This window comes from Heptranchias perlo, chromosome 33 (genome assembly GCF_035084215.1).
Source record: "Heptranchias perlo isolate sHepPer1 chromosome 33, sHepPer1.hap1, whole genome shotgun sequence".
Classification (NCBI taxonomy): Eukaryota; Metazoa; Chordata; class Chondrichthyes; order Hexanchiformes; family Hexanchidae; genus Heptranchias; species Heptranchias perlo.
The window spans coordinates 32,300,090-32,321,885 of NC_090357.1; the positions used below are offsets into that span (position 1 = coordinate 32,300,090).

A 21,796-nucleotide genomic window follows, 5' to 3' on the forward strand; every position below is an offset into this window, starting at 1 on the left:
CCTGTAGATCCTGTCCCTCAGAATACCCTCTAACAACTTACCCACAACAGATGTCAGGCTCACCGGTCTGTAGTTCCCAGGCTTTTCCCTGCCGCCCTTCTTAAACAAAGGCACAACATTTGCTACCCTCCAATCTTCAGGCACATCATCTGTAGCGGTGGATGATTCAAATATCTCTGCTAGGGGACCCGCAATTTCCTCCCTAACCTCCCATAACGTCCTGGGATACATTTCATCAGGTCCCGGAGATTTATCCACCTTGATGCGCGTTATGACTTCCAGCACCTCCCTCTCTGTAATATGTACACTCCTCAAGACATCACTATTTATTTCCCCAAGTTCCCTAACATCCATGCCTTTCTCAACCGTAAATACCGATGTGAAATATTCATTCAGGATCTCACCCATCTCTTGTGGTTCTGCACATAGATGACCTTGTTGATCCTTAAGAGGCCCTACTCTCTCCCTAGTTACTCTTTTGCCCTTTATGTATTTGTAGAAGCTCTTTGGATTCTCCTTTACCTTATCTGCCAAAGCAATCTCATGTCCCCTTTTTGCCCTCCTGATTTCTCTCTTAACTCTACTCCGGCAATCTCTATACTCTTCAAGGGATCCACTTGATCCCAGCTGCCTATGCATGTCATATGCCTCCTTCTTATTTTTGACTAGTGCCTCAATCTCCCGAGTCATCCAAGGTTCCCTACTTCTACCAGCCTTGCCCTTCACTTTATAAGGAATGTGCTTACCCTGAACCCTGGTTAACACACTTTTGAAAGCCTCCCACTTACCAGACGTCCCTTTGCCTGCCAACAGACTCTCCCAATCAACTTCTGAAAGTTCCTGTCTAATACCATCAAAATTGGCCTTTCCCCAATTTAGAATTTTAACTTTTGGGCCAGACCTATCCTTCTCCATAGCTATCTTAAAACTAATGGAAATTTGATCACTGGTCCCAAAGTGATCCCTCACTAACACTTCTGTCACCTGCCCTTCCTTATTTCCCAAGAGGAGGTCAAGTTTTGCCCCCTCTCTAGTCGGGCTATCCACATACTGAATGAGAAATTCCTCCTGAATACACTCAACAAATTTCTCTCCAGCCAAGCCCCTAATGCTATGGCTGTCCCAGTCAATGTTGGGAAAGTTAAAGTCCCCTACTATTACCACCCTATTTTTCTTGCAGCTGTCTGTAATCTCCTTACATATTTGCTCCTCAATTTCCCGTTGACTATTTGGGGGTCTACTCTATAGTTCTTGCATCTTTTTGTACTTTGCCTGCAAATTTTCTCCTCTATCTCCTTCCAATTATTTTGTGGCCTATAGTATACACCCAGTAGTGTCGTAGCTCCTCTATTGTTCCTTAATTCTAACCAAATAGATTCTGTCTTTGACCCCTCAACTATAACCTGAGAAGGTACTGCTAATAGTTTCCAACAAAAACACATAGAAACATTACATGATACATATTCAAAATGGCTTTTCTGTATGAAAACTTTCCATCAAGGTTTCCTCCACAGGACGACCCCTCTTTCAGATGACCGAGTTGACTTCTGCATTGTCCCCACATTGTGTCAGCTAGCAGCTACCCAGAACAAAGAGGCTCACTGGGTAATGGACAACATCTTGCAGAATATATTAGTGTCACTTTCTGCAAGTTATCTGTGGATTACTGCTCCTGGAATTCATTAAAGGCTGTCTCGATTAGAAGTCCTGAATCACACAGATTACAGCACTGCAGGATGTAATTTAGCTCATGTGACCTTCCAGCCCAATTTTCCAACAATGCTAAAATTGGCATTGAGTTGGTCCTTGGTTTGTCTCTTTCTTGAACAGGGATGTAACATTTGCTATCTTCCAATCTTTTGGTACAATAACTGCTTGCAAAGATTTTTGGAAAATTATGGTTTTTGCTTCTGTAAATTCATCTCTAAACACTGTGTTCTGGGCTGCATACCATCTGGATCAGGTAACTTTTCTATTTTTACTCCCATTAACATTTTCATTGCATCCTTTTGTATATTTATTTCCAGTACTGGTTCCTCTTCACCCCCCTCAGGTACTCTTACACTCCCACTCCACACTCTCTCAGGTATTCCTCCAGTCCGCTTCCCCTCCCCTCCGATCCTCCTCCAGTCCCCCTCCCCTCCATTACTCCTCCAGTCCCCTTCCCCTCCCCTCCGATCCTTTTACAGTCCCTCTCCTCTCCGATCCCCCTCCCCTCCGATCCTCCACCGGTCCTCTACCCTCCGATCCTCCTCCGGCCCCCCTCCCCTCCGATCCTCCTCCGGCCCCCCTCCCCTCCGCTCCTCCTCCGGTCCCCCTCCCCTCCGATCCTCCTCCGGTCCCCCTCCCCTCCGATCCTCCTCCGGTCCCCCTCCCCTCCGCTCCTCCTCCGGTCCCCCTCCCCTCCGCTCCTCCTCCGGTCCCCCTCCCCTCCGCTCCTCCTCCGGTCCCCCTCCCCTCCGATCCTCCTCCGGTCCCCCTCCCCTCCGATCCTCCTCCGGTCCCCCTCCCCTCCGATCCTCCTCCACACCCCCTCAGGTACTCCTACAGTCCCACTCCACACAAGTCAGGAGTGTGATGGAATACTCTCCACTGCTGCTAAGATTCTAGACTTAGGTAAGGCCGACTTCAATGGGATGAGACAGAGACTGTCCACAGTAAACTGGGCAAATCTGTTAATGGGTAAAACGACTGATGATCAGTGGGAAATGTTTAAAGAAACATTTAACGAGGTACAGAATCGGTTTATACCCCTGAGGGGCAAGAACTCTACTTGCCAAAAAAAACAGCCATGGACAACGAAAGAGGTAAGGGACAGTATAAGACATAAGGAAAGGGCATACAAAAAGGCAAAAAATGGCACAGATCCTGGCGAATGGGAAAGAAACAAAGATCAACAAAGGGTCACAAAACAGATAGTAAGAGCTATATAGAGAGTAAGAAAAGAAACTTGCAAGGTATATCAAAACCAATACCAAGAACTTTTATAGTTATATTCGGAAAAAGAGGGTGGTCAGGAGCAGTGTTGGCCCCTTAAAAACTGAAAGTGGGGATATTGTCATTGACAATGGGGAAATGGCGGACATGTTGAACGATTACTTTGCGTCAGTATTTACAGTAGAAAAAGAGGATAGCATGCCGGAAATCCCAAGAAAACTAATATTGAATCGGGGACAGGGACTCGATAAAATTAACATAAGTAAAGCAACAGTAATGAAGAAAATAATAGCACTAAAGAGTGACAAATCCCCAGGACCAGATGGTTTCCATCCCAGGGTTTTAAAGGAAGTAGGTGAGCACATTGCAGATGCCCTAACTATAATCTTTCAAAGTTCTCTAGATTCAGGAACTGTCCCTCTAGATTGGAAAATTGCACATGTCACTCCGCTTTTTAAGAAAGGAGAGAGAGGGAAACCGGGGAATTATAGACCAGTTAGCCTAACATCTGTTGTGGAGAAATTGCTGGAGTCTATAATTAAGGATAGGGTGACTGAACACCTCGAGAATTTTCAGTTGATCAGGGAGAGCCAGCATGGATTTGTGAAAGGTCGGTCGTGCCTGACAAACCTGATTGAATTTTTTGAAGAGGTGACTAAAGGAGTGGACAGGGGAATGTCAATGGATGTTATTTACATGGACTTCCAGAAGGCATTTGATAAGGTCCCACATAAGAGACTGTTAGCTAAGTTAGAAGCCCATGGAATCGAGGGAAAAGTACGGACTTGGTTAGGAAATTGGCTGAGCGAAACGCGACAGAGAGTAGGGATAATGGGTAGGTACTCACATTGGCAGGATGTGACTAGTGGAGTCCCGCAGGGATCTGTCTTGGGGCCTCAATTATTCACAATATTTATTAACGCCTTAGATGAAGGCATAGAAAGTCTCATATCTAAGTTTGCCGATGACACAAAGATTGGTGGCATTGTAAGCAGTGTCGATGAAAACATAAAATTACAAAGGGATATTGACAGATTAGGTGAATGGGCAAAATTGTGGCAAATGGAATTCAATGTAGACAAATGTGAAGTCATCCACTTTGGATCAAAAAAGGATAGAACAGGGTACTTTCTCAATGGTAAAAAGTTAAAAACTGTGGATGTCCAAAGGGACTTCGGGGTTCAGGCACATAGATCATTGAAGTGTCATGAACAGGTGCAGAAAATAATCAATAAGGCTAATGGAATGCTGGCCTTTATATCTAGAGGACTAGAGTACAAGGGGTGGTGGGTGTATGGAATTCGCTGCCCGAATTGGTGGTAGAGGCAGGGACCCTCAACTCTTTTTAAAAGTACCTGGACCTGCACCTAAAGTGCTGTAAGCTGCAGGGCTACGGACCGGGTGCTGGAAGGTGGGATTAGAATGGCACCTTTTGTTCTTCGAGCTAGCGCGGACACGATGGGCCGAATGGCCCCCTTCTGTGCTGTATCTTTTCAATGGTTCTAACCAACGTTACTACTACAGAATATTTGGTCATTATCACATTGTTGGACCTTGCATTACAACAGTGATTGCCCTAAAAAAAGTATTGTATTGGCTGTAAAGCACTTTGGGATGTCCTGAGGTCATGAAAGGTGTTATGTAAATTGCAAGTCTTCCTCTTTTTCTTTTCTTTGATTTTATGTCTAGTCCTTTTATCATTTTGATCACCTCTTATCAAATATCCGCTCAATCTTCTCAGTTCAAGAGAATACAACTGTAGCCTTTTATCATAACTCAGATCCCTCATCCATAGTGAATCAGTAGCTAAGGAGCATAAATTTAAGATCACTGCCAAAAAAGCAAAGGAAGAGGTTAGGAGATTAATTATTTTTCTTACACAGAGGATTTTTGGGACATGGACCATCTTACCAGAAATAGCAATGAAAGCAGAATGCATTATAGAATCAAAGAATGATACAGCACAGAAGGAGGCCATTTGGCCCATCGTCCCTGTGCCGGCTCTTTGAAAGAGCTATCCAATTAGTCCACTCCCCTACCCTTTCCCCAAAAGGCACGAGGGGCTGAATGGCCTACTCCTGTTCCTACGTTCTATAGTCCAGCAAATTTTCCCCCTTTAAGTATTTATCCAATTCCCTTTTGAAAGTTATTACTGAATCTGTTTCCACTGCCCTTTCAGGCAGTGCATTCCAGATCATCACAACTCGCTGCGTAAAAAATTTCTCCTCATTCCCCCTCTGGTTCTTTTCCCAAATACATAAAATCTGTGTCCTCTGGTTACGGACCCTTCTGCCACTGGAATCAGTTTCTTATTTACTCTATCAAAACCCCTCATAATTTTGAACACCTCTGTGAATCTCCTTTAACCTTCTTTGCTCTGAGGACAACCCCAGCTTCTCCAGTCTCTCCACATGAAGTCCCTCAATCCCTGGTACCATTCGAGTAAACCTCTTCTGCACCCTCTCTTTCCTAAAGTGCAGTGCCCAGAATTGAACACTGAGGCCTCACCAGTGTTTTATAAAGGTTCAACATAACTTCCTTGCTTTTGTACTCTGTGCCTCTGTTTATAAAGGCAAGGATCCCATATGCTTTTTTAACAGCCTTCTCAACTTGTCCGGCAACATATAAATTTGTTAAAAGGGAAGTGGATGAATATTTGAAGACTTTTTTTTTAAAAGAGTACGAGCAAGTCTTTCTTTCATCATAAGGGAAGGGCAGGGGAATGGGACTTAGTGTAAAGATTTTAGACAGCTGGCACAGGCACAATGGGCCAATTGGACTTCTTCTGTGCTATAAAATGTTATTATTTTGTGATCATCATGATAAATCTGCATTGCACTCTCTCCAGGGCTATTATATCCTTCCCATAGGTAGGGCCCAAAACTGCAGTCCATGCGGCCTTTGTACTGTCATCATGAGCTCTGCTTTTTCTCCCCCCAATCGCTCTCAATATAAACCCCAAAGATCCAATTGTTGCTTTAATGGCATTTTTTACCTGTCCACCCACTTTTAAGGATTTATGTATCTGCACACCTCTAGGTCCCTTTGCTTTAAATGTATTGATACCATTTAAAACATATTTCTATTTGTAATGCTTGTTTCTAAAATGAATTACCTCATTTTTCTGCATTAAACTGCAGCTGTTACTTATCAGTCCACTCTCACAGTCTGTTTATATCTTCCTGTCATCTCCTGCAACATCCAAATGCTTGGGATGAGACTGAGCAAATGAGAGAGAAAGGCTGTTTGGTCGCTATCAGATGAACCACAAGAAAATATGTCTTATCAAAGCTACAAATAACATCCTATGTGGCTGTGACTGTGGTAAACTATCTCTCCTCATCCTTCTCGACCTGTCTGCAGCCTTTACATAAGAACATAAGAAATAGGAGCAGGAGTAGGCCAATCGGCCCCTCGAGCCTGCTCCGCCATTCAATAAGATCATGGCTGATCTGATCCTAATCTCAAATCTAATTTCCTGCCCGCTCCCCGTAACCTCTAATTCCCTTTACTTCTAGGAAACTGTCGATTTCTGTTTTAAATTTATTTAATGATGTAGCTTCCACAGCTTCCTGGGGCAGCAAATTCCACAGACCTACTACCGAGTGAACCTTCTTTGACATGGTTGACCACACCATTCTCCTCCAACGCCTCTCCTCCATTGTCCAGCTGGGTGGGACTGCCCTCACCTGGTTCCATTCCTATTTATCCACTCGTAGCCAGAGAATCACCTGCAATGGCTTCTCTTCCCGCTCCTGCACTGTTAACTCTGGAGTCCCCCAAGGATCTGTCCTTGGCCCCCTTCTATTTCTCATCTACATACTGCTCCTCGGCGACATCATCCGAAAACATGACGTCAAGTTACGCATGTACGCTAACGACATCCAGTTCTACCTCACCACCACCTCTCTCGAACCTTTCACTGCCTCTGATTTGTCCAACATTTAGTATTGGATGAGCAGAAATTTCCTCCAATTCAATATTGGGAAGACTGAAGCCATTGTCTTTGGTCCCCGTCACAAACTCCGTTCCCTAGCCACCCACTCCATCCCTCTCCCGGGCTACTGTCTGAGGCTGAACCAGGCCGTTCACAACCTTGGTCCTATTTGACCGAGCTGAGCTTCCGACCCCATATCCGTTCGATCACCAAGACCACCTACTTCCATCTCCGTAACATCACCCGTCTCCGCCCCTGCCTCAGCTCATTTGCTGCTGAAACCCTTATCCATGCCTTTGTTACCTCCAGACTTGACTATTCCAATGCTCTCTTGGCTGGCCTCCCACCCTCCATAAACTTCAGCTCTTCCAAAACTCTACTGCCTGTATCCTAACTCGCACCAAGTCCCATTCTCCCATCACCCCTGAGCTCACTGACCTACATTCGCTCCTAATCCGGCAACGCCTCAATTTTAAAATTCTCATCCTGGTTTTCAAATCCCTCCATGGCCTCATTCCTCTTTATCTCTATAACCTCCTCCAGTCCTGCAACCCTCAGATCTCTGCACTCCTCCAATTCTGGCCTCTTCATAGAATCAATGAAAGGTTACAGCACAGAAGGAGTCCATGTCGGCTCTATGCAGGAACAATCCAGTTAGTCCCACTCCCCCACCCTTTCCCCGTATCCCTGCAAATGTTTTCCTTTCAAGTACTTATCCAGTTCCCTTTTGAAGGCCATGATTGAATCTGCCTCCATCACTCCCTCGGGCAGTGCATTCCAGATCCTAACCACTCGCTGTGTAAAAAAGTTTTTCCTCATGTCACCTATGATTCTTCTGCCAATCACCTTAAATCTACGTCCTCTGGTCTTTGACCCTTCCGCCAATAGGAACATTTTCTCTCTATCTACTCTGTCTAGACCCTTCATGATTTTGAATACCTCGATCAAATCTCATCACAACCGTCTCTGTTCCAAGGAGAAGAATCCCAGCTTCTCCAGTCTATCCACTTAACTAAAGTCCCTCATCCCTGGAATCATTTGAGTAAATCTCTTCTGCACGCTTTCGAAGGCCTTCACATCTTTCTTAAAGTGCGGTGCCCAGAACTGGACACAATACTCCAGTTGTGGCCCAACCAGTAATTTATAAAGGTTCATCATGACTTCCATACTTTTGTACTCTATTTATAAAGCTCAGGATCCCACATGCTTTTTTAACCTGCCCTGCCACCTTCAACAATTTGTGCACATATACCCCCAGATCTCTCTGCTCCTTTACCCCTTTTAGAATTGTGCCCTCTAGTTTATATTGCCTATCCTCGTTCTTCCTACTTGCACACAGTGCCCATAAGAGGCAGGGCACTAAAACCCTATGAGCAGCAGGCCATGGAACGGCTGGGGAGGTACTCTGCTCTTGCCAACGATGCCTCGATGGTGAGCTTGAAGGCATAATGACAGTGCCAGGTTAGTGTCTGCACACCTACACAGTCATCTTGGCAACATTGTGAAACACCACACAGCCACAAGTTTCTACTCCCTCCTGACTCCTTAATCCTAAGGCAGTAATGCTCATCCATTCTTAGCTTGTACATTTCTTATTTTGTAGATCTACCATAGCGATAGGGGCAGACAACTAAGAAAAGGAGGATAATGGTTGTGAGGGGGAGGTGAGAGAGAATGGAAGTTCTTCCATGAGAGGAAGAAAAGGATATCGTTAGTGAGGATGTGGCACTGGGTGATTAACAAAGAGCAGGGGAGCTGAAGGAATGGGAAGTGGGTGAGGATATCGGAACATAGGAACAGGAGTAGGCCATTCAGCCCCTCGTGCCTGCTCCACCATTTGATAAGATCATGGCTGATCTGTGATCTAACTCCACATACCCGTCTTTGGCCCATATCCCTTAATACGTTTGATTGCCAAAAAGCTATCTATCTCAGATTTAAATTTAGCAATTGAGCTAGTATCAATTGCCGTTTGCGGAAGAGAGTTCCAAACTTCTACCACCCTTTGTGTATAGAAATGTTTTCCAATCTCGTTCCTGAAAGGTCTGGCTCTAATTTTTAGACTGTGCCCCCTACTCCTAGAATCCCCAACCAGAGGAAATAGTTTCTCTCTATCCACCCTATCCGTTCCCCTTAATATCTTATAAACTTCGATCAGATCACCCCTTAACCTTCTAAACTCTAGAGAATACAACCCCAATTGTGTAATCTCTCCTCGTAACTTAACCCTTGAAGTCCGGGTATCATTCTAGCAAACCTACGCTGCACTCCCTCAAAAGCCAATATGTCCTTCCGAAGGTGCGGTGCCCAGAACTGCTCACAGTACTCCAGGTGTGGTCTAACCAGGGTTTTGTATAGCTGCAGCATAACTTCTGCCCCCTTGTACTCTAGTCCTCTAGATATAAAGACCAGCATTCCATTGGCCGTATTGATTATTTTCTGCACCTGTTCATGACACTTCACTGATCTATGTACCTGAACCCCTAAGTCCCTTTGGACATCCACTGTTTTTAACTTTTTACCATTGAGAAAGTACCCTGTTCTAACCTTTTTTGATCCAAAGTGGATGACTTCACATTTGTCTACATTGAATTCCATTTGCCACAGTTTTGCCCATTCACCTCATCTATCAATATCCCTTTGTAATTTTATGTTTTCATCTACACTGCTTACAATGCCACCAATCTTTGTGTCATCGGCAAACTTAGATATGAGACTTTCTATGCCTTCATCTAAGTCGTTAATAAATATTGTGAATAATTGAGGCCCCAAGACAGATCCCTGCGGGACTCCACTAGTCACATCCTGCCAATGTGAGTACCGACCCATTATCCCTACTCCCTGTCGACTTTCGCTCAGCCAATTTCCTAACCAAGTCCGTACTTTTCCCTCGATTCCATGGGCTTCTAACTTAGCTAACAGTCTCTTATGTGGGACCTTATCAAATGCCTTCTGGAAGTCCATATAAATAACATCCATTGACATTCCCCTGTCCACTCCTTTAGTCACCTCTTCAAAAAATTCAATCAGGTTTGTCAGGCACGACCTACCTTTCACAAATCCATGCTGGCTCTCTCTGATTAACTGAAAATTCTCGAGGTGTTCAGTCACCCTATCCTTAATTATAGACTCCAGCATTTTCCCCACAACAGATGTTAGACTAACTGGTCTGTAATGGACATGTTGGGCCGAAGGGCCTGTTTCCATGTTGTAAACTTCTATAATTCCCTGGTTTCCCTCTCTCTCCTTTCTTAAAAAGCGGAGTGACATGTGCAATTTTCCAATCTAGAGGGACAGTTCCTGAATCTAGAGAACTTTGAAAGATTATAGTTAGGGCATCTGCAATGTGCTCACCTACTTCCTTTAAAACCCTGGGATGGAAACCATCTGGTCCTGGGGATTTGTCACTCTTTAGTGCTATTATTTTCTTCATTACTGTTGCTTTACTTATGTTAATTTTATCGAGTCCCCGATTCAATATTAGTTTTCTTGGATTTCCGGCATGCTATCCTCTTTTTCTACTGTAAATACTGACGCAAAGTAATTGTTCAACAGGTTCGCCATTTCCCCATTGTCAATGACAATATCCCCACTTTCAGTTTTTAAGGGGCCAACACTGCTCCTGATCACCCTCTTTTTCGTAACTTAACTATAAAGTTTGAATTTGAACCTGTAGTTCATTTAATTTATTCCTTATACTCCATGCATTTGTATATAGAACTCTTAGTTGGGCCACACACCCTAGCCTGACCTTCAGCTTTGATGCTGGGTTAATCGCCTTATGCCTTCTAGTTTTCACTTTATCTGTAGTGTCTAAAGTACACTTTCTTTCTGCTGCTCTACACTTTTCCCTTTCACTTGTTCTTGAACAACTGTTTGTACTATTTGTATTGTAAATTTCCCCTGGGTCTTCCCCTCTCTTGCTGCTCTCAACTTTACTCCTTTCTGACTCCCCGCTAAGGTTCCCATCCCCCTGCCACTCAAGTTTAAAGCTTCCCCAACAGCACTAGCAAACATTCCCGCAAGGACATTGGTCCTGGTCCTGATCGGGTGTAACCCGTCCCGCTTGTACAGGTCCCACCTTCCCCAGAACCAGTCCCAATGTCCCAGGAATCTAAATCCCTCCCTCCTACACCATTCCTGCAGCCACGCATTCATCCGGTCTATTCTCCTGTTCCTATACTCACTAGCATGTGGCACTGGTAGTAATCCTGAGATCACTACCTTTGAAGTCCTGCTTTTTAATTTATCTCCTAACTCCTTAAATTCACCTTGCAGGACCTCATCCCTTTTTTTTACCTATGTCGTTGGTACCGATATGGACCACGACTACTGGCTGTTCACCCTCCCCCTCCAGAATGTCCTGCAGCCGCTCCGCAACTTTCTTGACCCTAGCACCAGGGAGGCAACATACCATCCTGGAGTCACGTTTGCGGCCACAGAAATGCCTATCTGTTCCCCTTACAATTGAATCCCATCACTATAGCCCTGCCACTCTTCCTCCTCCCCTCCTGTGCAGCTGAGCCACTCGTGGTGCCACAAGCTTGGCTCTTGCTGCTTTCCCCTGATAAGCCATCTCCCCCAACAGTATCCAAAGTGGTATATCTGTTTGAGAGGGAGATGGCCCCAGGGGACTCCTGCTCTATGTGCAGGAGGAGAATGCTGCCCTCATCTTTGGAGTGACAGGACCCAGAACCCATGGCTACTTGCCTATAAAGAATATTCTTGGAATATCACACCTGAAGTCAGTCTCCGAAGATGTGTAGCAATGATAGGTGTGACTATAAAGTCCACAGCCCTAATTTGCAGCAACATCAAGGGAGCTTTTTGTTTATTGCAGATATCAATGGTGCATGTGGCAGCTTAACTGGATTCCGAATCAGCTCCCACCCCCCCTCCAATGATTAGTGGGGATACAAATGCATGGCCTAATGGAATGGAGATGGTTGGAATTGACCTGTCTGAAGCAGCTGTCATATCAGTTTAGTAACACATGCCAGGGCTCCAGCTTTCCCCTTCAGAGCATCATGCCAGTGGCACGTAGAAAAAAAATAACAGACTTCCCAGGCACTAGCTCCAGAGATGCAGCCAGCCTATCCTCAGAGGAAACCCTGAAAGTATAGAAAGGGGGGTGAAGACTCAGCGTAACAGGTCGCTGCTCGTTTTTCCTCTGCTTTGCACCTAGGATACAGGCTTTCCTTGGTGTAAAGCAGAGGAAAGTTGCCTCTTTACTATATTACAAATAGAAAAATGTTTATATAATCTGAATAAAATCTATTTGTAATGTATACTTCAGTGGTGACACAAAAATTGCTACCACATGACGCTAAGAATCACTTGTAAAAAGTTATAGTTGAGAGTGGTGATATTCTGGCCCTTCACTACCTTGTTTCTTTATAGTGCCCCTCCACACATTGGCGAGCCACCTGTTATATTCCAGGGGGCTGATTCAGTCACTATGTAACACAGTACTGTATCATGAGGGACTGACTACTGAGTGGCAAAGGCACACTGTGCCTCAAATAGCTGGGTTCTGAATGACAATAGGCACAGCAATGGAAGCAGTTGGCCTTCACTGGGCCTATTTTTGGGCATAAAACAGGTGCAGAAAGGACCAATTTCAGGGCGCAACGTCCTGCTCCCCATGGACACCAGAAAAATGTCCAACCCAAAGGTTTTCGGGATGTGGATGTGGCCTAGCCGGCGGCCGCACCACAACGATAAGTGGCATTCTTTAAACAATTCTCTGGAGCCAGGAGTAGGAGTGCCTCCCTCTGGCTATCAGCCCTCTCCTCTCCTGGAACTTACTAAAGGGCCACTGTCGGTCAGGCAGGTGGCCTGAAATTCACAGAAGCAGAAATTTATGGCACAGAAGGAGGCCATTCGGCCCATCGTGTCCGTGCTAGCCGAGAAACAGTTATCCAGCCGAATCCCACCTTCCAGCTCTTGGTCCGTAGCCTTGTAGGTTATAACACTTCAAATGCACATGCAAGAACTTTTTAAATGTGATCAGGATTTCTGCCTCTACCATTCTTTCAGGCAGTGAGTTCCAGACTCTGGGAGGAAAAATTTCTCCTCAGCTCCCCTCTAATCCTTTGACCAATTACTTTAAATCTATGTCTCCTGCTTATTGACCTCTCTGCTAAAGGAAATAGGTCCTTCCTATCCACTCTATCTAGGCCCCTCATAATTTTGTACACCTCAATTAAATCTCCCCTCAGCCTCCTCTGTTCCAATGAAAACAACCCCAGCCTATCCAATCTTTCCTCATAGCTAAAATTCTCCAGTCCTGGCAACATCCTTGTAAATCTCCTCTGTACCCTCTCTAGTGCAATCACATCTTTCCTGTAATGTGACGAGAACTGTATGCAGAATTCAAGTTGTGGCCTAACTAGTGTTTCAAACAGTTCTAGCATAACTTCCCTGCTCTTATATTCTATGCCTCGGCTAATAAAGGAAAGCATTCCATATGCCTTCTTAACCACCTTATCTACGTGTCCTGCTACCTTCAGGGATCTGTGGGCATGCACTCCAAGGTCCCTCTGTTCTTCTGCACCTCATACAAATTGAATGCTTCGATCGGGCAAGCTTCCTCTGGAGACAGCTTGTCCTGAATATTTCGATGAGGCCCAAGGAACAATTTCTTTGGCTGTGGGGATCGTTCCCATTTACCGCATTAAAAACAGCCTAAAGGAATTTCTAGCCAGACAGCCTGCCCCACTCATAAGGTGACCAATTTGTCAAAGGGGTCCTTTTAACAGGTGTTACATAGTCAAGGAGCCCAACGCCTGTTTCAGGCATCTGCTGGGACACCTAAAAGATGGGCCGCATGAATTTGGCAGTGGAACCAACACCTGCACAGGTTGGGTGCAGGTCGTCCCACTGACACATCGGTGTGCTTTGCGCCCGCTTTACACTAAAAAAAACCAGGCAGAACACATACCAATTTCCACCCTCAGAACTTTACAAACATTTCCTTCAAGTTTTGCCAACCCTGTGCCCAAGTCAATGATTCTTTGATTGTGGACTCTGGCTCTGTGTCTGCTGTCAGCTCAAGATGGAAACTGAGGTCAGTACCCCAAGTCTACAAAATGAGTCTCAACCTTCCTGAAACTCACCTCTTCGAATATCACAGGATAAAATTAAAACTGTAACTTTAGCGAAACACAGGGAAGATAAAAGCTCACAATAAATTCACCAAATGTTTAAACCGACATCTGTAGCATAATTTAACCACATTCTATAGCTCCTCTAATCACTGGCAAGGTACAGCTCAGTGATGGAAAAGCTACAGGAGACGCCTGTCGTTCAGAGACCTGGTCTCAGGTAGTAAGATGATGGTTTGACTTTAAGCACTGTGTGACTGTCTGAAGGATACAAATGAGGTTCTGAGTGCTGTTGAACATGGAGACTCCAGAGAAGAAGCCCAGCAGCTCAATTAGAAACATGCCCAGAGTCACCGACAATGCCACGATTAATCTGGGAGGAAGCAAAGGACAACAATCAGCAGACTATCAAGAGAAACCATTGACTTCTCATGCGCAGACTTCCAGAGGGAAGAATGGAACCAGATATACCAGTCCCTATCTTTTTAATGTTAATTCCCCACCCTGTCTCCATATTACTTAACACGCTTATTTTCTAAATACTTCTCTCCCCTTTTAACACCTCAATTGATTCTGCATTTAATTTCCCAGTACAGTGTATTCAATTTGTATGAAGATCCAATTTTAACTGGTATAGTTCTAACTTTTAGATTATTTTGGAATCCTTCCTTATCTGCACCAAGATCCAATGATTCCTTACCCTTCTCATCTCCAGAGAATATCATCGTAACATAGTAGGTACAGCACAGAAGGAAGCCATTCGGACCATCGTGCCTTGAAAGAGCTATCCAATTAATCCCATTCCCATGCTCTATCCCCATAACCCCGTTATTTTTCCCCTTCAAGTATTTATCCATTTCCCTTTTGAAAGTTACTATTGAATCTACTTTAGAGCATTCCAGATCATTACAACTCGCTGCGTAAAAAATGTTTCCTCACGTCGTCTCTGGCTCTCTTGCCAATCACTTTAAATCTTCTGGTTACCGACCCTTCTGCCACTGGAAACAGTTTCTCCTTATTTACCCTATTAAAACCTTTCACGATCTTGAACACCTCCATCAAATCTCCCCTTAACCTTCTCTGCTCTAAGGAGAATGACCCCAGCTTCCCCAGTCTCTCCACATAACTGAAGTCCCTGGTACCACTCTCGTGAATCTCTTCTGCACCCTCTCTAAGGCCTTCACATCCTTCCTAAAGTGTGGTGCCCAGAATTGAACACAATACTCCAGATTAGGCCTAACCAGTGTTTTATAAAGGTTTAGCATAACTTCCTTGCTTTTGTACTCTATGCCTCTATTAATAAAGCCCAGGATCCCATGTGCTTTTTAAACAGCCTTCTCAACTTCTCCTGCCACCGTCAAAGATTTGTGTACATATATCCCCAGGTATCTTTTTTTCCTGCACCCTCTTTAAAATTGTACCATTCAGTTCATATTGCCTCTCCTCATTCTTCCTATCAAAATGCATCACTTCAAACTTCTCTGCATTAAATTTCATCTGCCATGTGTCTGCCATTTCACCAGTCTATTTCCTCCTGAAGTCTGTTACTATCCTCCGCATTATTTACTACATTTCTGAGTTTGATGTCATCTGCAAACTTTGAAATTATACCCTCTATAGCCAAGTCCAGGTCATTAATATATAATCAAAAAGAGCAGTGTCCCTAATACTGATCCCTGGGGAACACCACTGTATACTTCCCTCCAATCTGAAAAACAACCGTTCACCACTACTCTCTGCTTTCCGTCCCCTAGCCAATTTTGCATCCACGCTGCCACTGTCCCTTTAATCCGAGGGGCTTTAATTTTGCTGATTCGTCAGTTATGTGGTACTTTATCAAATGCCTTTGAAAGTCCTTATACACATCATGAACAGCACATCCATCATCAACTCTCTGCATTACTTCATCAAACAACTCAATCAAATTAGTCAAATGCGATTTTCCTGTGCTGACTTTCATTTATTAGCCTATACATTTGCAATTGCCAATTCATTTTGTCCCAGATTATTGTCTCTAAGATTCCCCACCGCCCAATGTTAGGCTGACTGGACTGTAATTGCCAGGTTTATCCTTCTCCCATTTTTTGAAGAGGGGTGTAACATTTGCAATCCTCCAGTCTTCCGACTCCGTCCCCATATCTAAGGAGAATTGAAAGATTGTGGCCAGAACCTCCACAATTTCCACCCTTACTTCCCTTAGTAACCTAGGATGCATCCCATCCGGACCGGATGACTTTTCTACTTTGAGTACTGCCAATCTTTTGAGTACCTTATTGCAGTATGCATTCGAGACAGTTTCCTAGAACAATACGTTGTGGAACCAACCAGGGAACATGCTATTTTAGATCTTGTCTTGTGTAATGAGACTGGGTGAATTAGCAATCTCATAGTAAGGGATCCTCTGGGGCAGAGCGATCATAATATGACAGAATTTCATATTGAGTTCGAGAGTGACGAACTTAAGTCCGAAACTAGAGTCTTAAACTTAAACAAAGCCAATTACATAGGTATGAGGGGCGAGTTGGCTAAGCTAGATTGGGAAATTAGATTAAAAGATATGATGGTAGATAGGCAATGGTGAACATTAAAAGAATTGATTCATAATTCTCAACGAATATACATTCCATTGAGGAATAAAAACTCCACAGGAAAAGTGATCCATCCGTGGCGAACTAAAGAAGTTAAAGACAGTATTAGATTAAAAGAAGAGGCTTATAATGTTGCCAAGAAAAGTAGTAAGCCTGAGGATTGGGAGATCCAGCAAATGATGACCAAAAAATTGATAAAGAGGGAGAAAATAGAATGAGCGAGTAAGCTAGCAAGAAATATTATAAGAGCTTCTACAAGTATGTAAAAAGGAAGAGAGCAGCGAAAGTAAACGTGGGTCCCTTAGAGGCAGAGACAGGAGAAATTATAATGGGGAATAAGGAAATGGCAGAGACGTTAAACAAATATTTTGTATCTGTCTTCACCATAGAAGACACAAAAAACATACCAGAAATAGTGGGGAACGAGAGTGAGGAACTTAAAGTATCAAATATTAGTAGAGACAGTACTGGAGAAATTAATGGGACTAAAAGCCGACAAATCCCCAGGACCTGATAGCCGACATCCTAGGGTTCTAAAAGAGGTGGCTGCAGAGATAGTGGATGCATTGGTTTCCTAGATTCTAGAATGGTCCTAGTGGATTGGAAAGTAGCAGATGTAACCCCGCTATTCAAGAAAGGAGGGAGAGAGAAAACAGGGAACTACAGGCCAGTTAGCCGGACATCAGTCGTCAGGAAAATGCTGGAATCTATTATTAAGGAAGTGGTAACAGGGCACTTAGAAAATCATAATATGATTAGGCAGAGTCAACACAGTTTTATGAAAGGGAAATCGTGTTTGACAAACCTATTAGAGTTTTTTGAGGATGTAACTAGCACGGTAAATAAAGGAGAACCAGCGGATGTAGTATATTTGGATTTTCAAAAGGCATTCGATAAGTGCCACACAAAAGGTTGTTACACGAGATTAGGGTTCATGGTGTTAGGGGTAATTTATTAGCATGAATAGAGGATTGGTTAACGGATAGAAAACAGAGTAGGAAGAAACAGATCATTTACAGGTTGGCAGGTTGTAACTAGTGGGGTACCGCAAGGATCAGTGCTGGGGCCTCAGCTATTTACAATCTATATTAATGACTTAGATGGAGGGACCAAGTATAATGTATCCAAATTTGCTGGCGATACAAAGCTAGGTGTGAAAGTAAGCTGTGAGGAGGACACAATGAGCCTGCCAAGGGAATATAGACAGGTTAAGTGAGTGGCCAAGGTGGCAGATGGAGTATAATGTGGGGAAATGTGAGGTTATTCACTTTGGTAGGAAGGATAGAAAAACAGAATGTTTTTTAAATGGTAAGAAACAATTAAATGTTGGTGTTCACAGGGATTTATACACAAAACACAGAAAGTTAACATGCAGGTACAGCAAGCAATTAGGAAGGCAAATGGTATGTTGGCCTAAATTGCAAGGGGGTTGGAATACAAGAGTAAGGAGGTCTTGCTGCAATTGTACAGGGTTTTGGTGAGACTACACCTGGAGTATTGTGTACAGTTTTGGTCTCCTTATCTAAGGAAGGATATACTTGTCTTAGAGGCGGTGCAACAAAGGTTCATTAAATTGATTCCTGGGATGATAGTGTTGTCCTATGCGGAGAGATTGAGTAGAATGGGCCTATACTCTCTCGGGTTTAGAAGAATGAGAGGTGATCTCATTGAAACATATAAGATTCTGAGAGGGCTTAACAGGGTTGATGCTGAGAGGTTGTTTCCCCTGGCTGGAGAGTCTAGAACTAGGGGGAATAGTCTCAGGATAAGGGGTCAGACGTTTAGGACTGAGATGAGGAGGAATTTATTTATTGAGAGTGTTGTAAATCTTTAGATTCTCTACCCCTGAGGGCTGTGGAAGCTCAGTCATTGAGTATATTCAATGCTGGGATCGCTAGATTTTTGGACCCTAAGGGAATCAACGGATATGGGGATCGGGCGGGAAAGTGGAGTTGAGGTCAAAGATCAGCCATGATCTTATTGAATGGTGGCACAGGCTCAAGGAGCCGAATGGCCTACTCTTGCTCCTATTTCTTATGTTCTTATGTCCCATTTATCTATTTTCAACCTTTCCAATATCGCTAATACCTCCTCCTTCACTACAATGGCAGCATTCATTTAGTAGCTCAGCCATGTCCTCTGCCTCCACAAGAAGATCTCCCTTTTTTGCCTTAATCAGTCCCACCCTTCCTTTGACTACCCTTTTACTATTTATATTTTTAAGACTTTTGGATTCCCTTTTATGTTAGCTGCTAATCTATTCTCATACTCTCTCTTTGTCCCTCATATTGACTTTTTTTAGATCTCCTCTGTTGTTTCTGAATTCAGCTTTGTTCTCTAACCTTACCTTCATCATAAGCCTCCTTTCTCTGTTTCATTTTAATCTTTATATCTTTAGTCATCCAGGGAGCTGTTGCTTTGGATGCCCTTCCTTTCCCCTACAATGGGAATGTGTCTATTCTGAACCCGAACCAACTCCTCCTTGACGGCCTCCCATTGTTCAATTACTGTTCTGCCCACCAATTTTTGATTCCAATCCATCTGGGCAAGATCCCTTTTTAACTCACTGAAATTTTCCCTCCTCCAGTTGAGCATTTTCACATTTGATTTTTCCTTGTCCTTTTCCATAACTATTCTAAACCTAATGATATTATGATTACTGTTCCCCAAATGCTCCCCCACTGAAACCTGCTCCACCTGCCCCACTTCATTCCCCAGAACTAGATTCAGCATTGCTTCCTTCCTGGTTGGGCTGGAAACACACAGTTTCAGAAAGTTCTTTTGAACACATTTCAGGAATTCCTCTTTGTCCTTTACACCGTCACTGTTCTAGTCTATCGAATAGAATCATAAAATCTTACAGCACAGAAGGAGGCCATTCGGCCCATCGTGCCTGTGCTGGCTCTTTGGAAGAGCTGACCAATTTATTCCCACACCCCAGCTTTTTTCTCATCACCGTGCAAATTAATCCTCCAACTACAGGTCCACTTGCCTTTTGAAAGTTCCTGTGGAATCTGCTAACCTGTTCCAGATCTTAGCATCCCTCTGTATGAAAAAAAATCTCATTTCCCCTCTAGTTCTTTTGGCAATTATTTTAAATCTATGAACTCTGGTTACCAACCCACTTACCAGAGGAAACAAATTCTCCCTATTTGCTCTAGCAGAACCCCTCATTTTTTGAATACCTCTATTTGGTCTCCCCCTATCCTTCTCGGCTCGAAGGAGAACAATCCCAGCTTCCCTAATCTCTCCACACAACTGAAGTGCCTCATCACTGGTATCATCCTGGGATAATTGAAGTCCCCCATTATCACTACTCTATAGTTCTTGCATCTTTCTGTAATTTGCCTGCAAATTTTCTCCTCTATCTCCTTCTCACTATTTGGTGGCCTATAGTATACACCCAGTAGTGTAATAGCTCATCTATTGTTCCTTAATTCTAACCAAATAGATTCTGTTTTTGACCCCTCAACTATATCATCCCTTTCAAATGCTATAATAGTTTCTTTGATCAATACTGCTATGCCCCCTCCTTTCTTTCCTGAATATCTTGTAGCCAGGAATATTAATTACCCAATCCTCCCCGTTTTTGAGCCAGGTCTCTATTATTGCCATTATATCAGAATCCCATGTGGTGACTTGAGCCTGCAGCTCACCAACCTTATTTACCATGCTTCATGCATATATACGCATGCACTCTAACTCATCTTAGATTGGCTTCCATTTGCCCCCTGTCTGATCGATCCTCTTTCTAAACTCTTCTTTACTCTAGTGCTATTTGTCCCTCCCAGTCCTCTGTGCACCTTGTTTCTCCTCTCTAATGTTTCATCCTGGTGCTCATCCCAAGTCTCTCATCATAACTCAGTCTCATCATTCTCAGTATCAACCTGTTGAACTGTCACAGGACCTCCTCCACGGCCAATATATCCTTCCTATGGCGAAGTGACCAAAACTGAAAATAGTCCAAATGAGGTCTGACCAATGTTCTGCAGTCGTACTTCCTTAATCTTAGATTTAATGATGTGGAGATGCCGGTGATGGACTGGGGTTGACAATTGTAAACAATTTTACAACACCAAGTTATAGTCCAGCAATTTTATTTTAGATTTAATGGTTATATGCATAAAACGTGCGCCTAAGGGTCCAATACCACGGGTGCGATGTGTGCACTCATGCCATGCTGGAAGTGCACCGCCCATCATATTGAATCCAACTGCTCAGTAGGCATCCAGGTGCGTACCTGAAACAGGTGTTATTTATGCCAATCAGGCACCTTAGGCCTGTTTCCGGCCCTTTTGAGAAATTGGTTTGCGACTGTGCACGCTGCAGTTTTTCAGGTGCTCAGCAACAAAACCGCAGTCCTTAAAGGGGACCACTGGAGGCAATCACCCAAAAGGCAAGTTTCACTTTTTTTTTTACTTACCTTAATGTGGAGCCAGGAGGAGCAGGAGCGCTCCTTCCGTCTCACATTTAAACCACGGGCCCCTGTTCGACCCCTCCCGAGGGCAGAGTCTGAGCCAGCTGATCTTGTTCCTCCCCCCTACCCCCTCACTCTCCCTGGTGACAGTCGAGGTGCCTCTGGGGCTGCAAATCGCACCCGCTGCTCACCGGTACTATCCTAAAAAGGCCGATGGACCAATTTACCGGGGTCTTGCTGCTTTGTACAGCATGCGCAGCACCAGGAACACACCCCAATTCGAGCGGAATCCAATTTCTAGGCCAGTGTCTCTTATGCTGAATCCCAGCACTTCATTCACTTTTCCGATCAAGAATCATAGAATAGTTACAGCACGGAAGGAGAACATTGGACCCATCAAGTCCGTGCTGGCTCTCTGCAAGAGCAATCCAGCTAGTCCCACTCCCCCGCCCTTTCCCCGTAGCCTTGCAAATTTTTTCCCTTCAAGTACTTATCCATTTCCCTTTTGAAGGCCACGATTGAATCTGCCTCCACCACCCATTCAGGCAGTACATTCCAGATCATAACCACTCGCTGGGTAAAGAAGTTTTTCTCATGTCGCCTTTTGTTCTGAAATAAGTAAGTTTCTGACTGCACAAGGTCAAAGCCCATTACTTTAAGCATGATTTGTTTACAATATCTTGGTATCAAAACCCGTAACAACAACAACCACTTGCTTCATATAACGCCCTTAACGTAGTAAAACGTCCCAATGCACTTCATGGGAGCGATTAACAAATAGAATTTGACACCAAGCAACATGTGGGGAAAA

At 44.0% G+C, this 21,796-nt stretch overlaps 1 protein-coding gene across 2 annotated transcripts in view; it reads right to left on the bottom strand.

Annotated features, from left to right (window-relative positions):
• LOC137301564 (transmembrane protein 107-like) overlaps positions 1 to 21,796 on the bottom strand; it is a 103,959-nt gene that overhangs the window by 32,170 nt on the left and 49,993 nt on the right. For both annotated transcript variants that reach the window (XM_067971120.1, XM_067971121.1), the window contains exon 4: positions 14,253 to 14,353. In XM_067971120.1, coding sequence (XP_067827221.1) covers positions 14,253 to 14,353 — 101 coding nt within the window. The remainder of the gene's footprint in view (positions 1 to 14,252; positions 14,354 to 21,796) is intronic.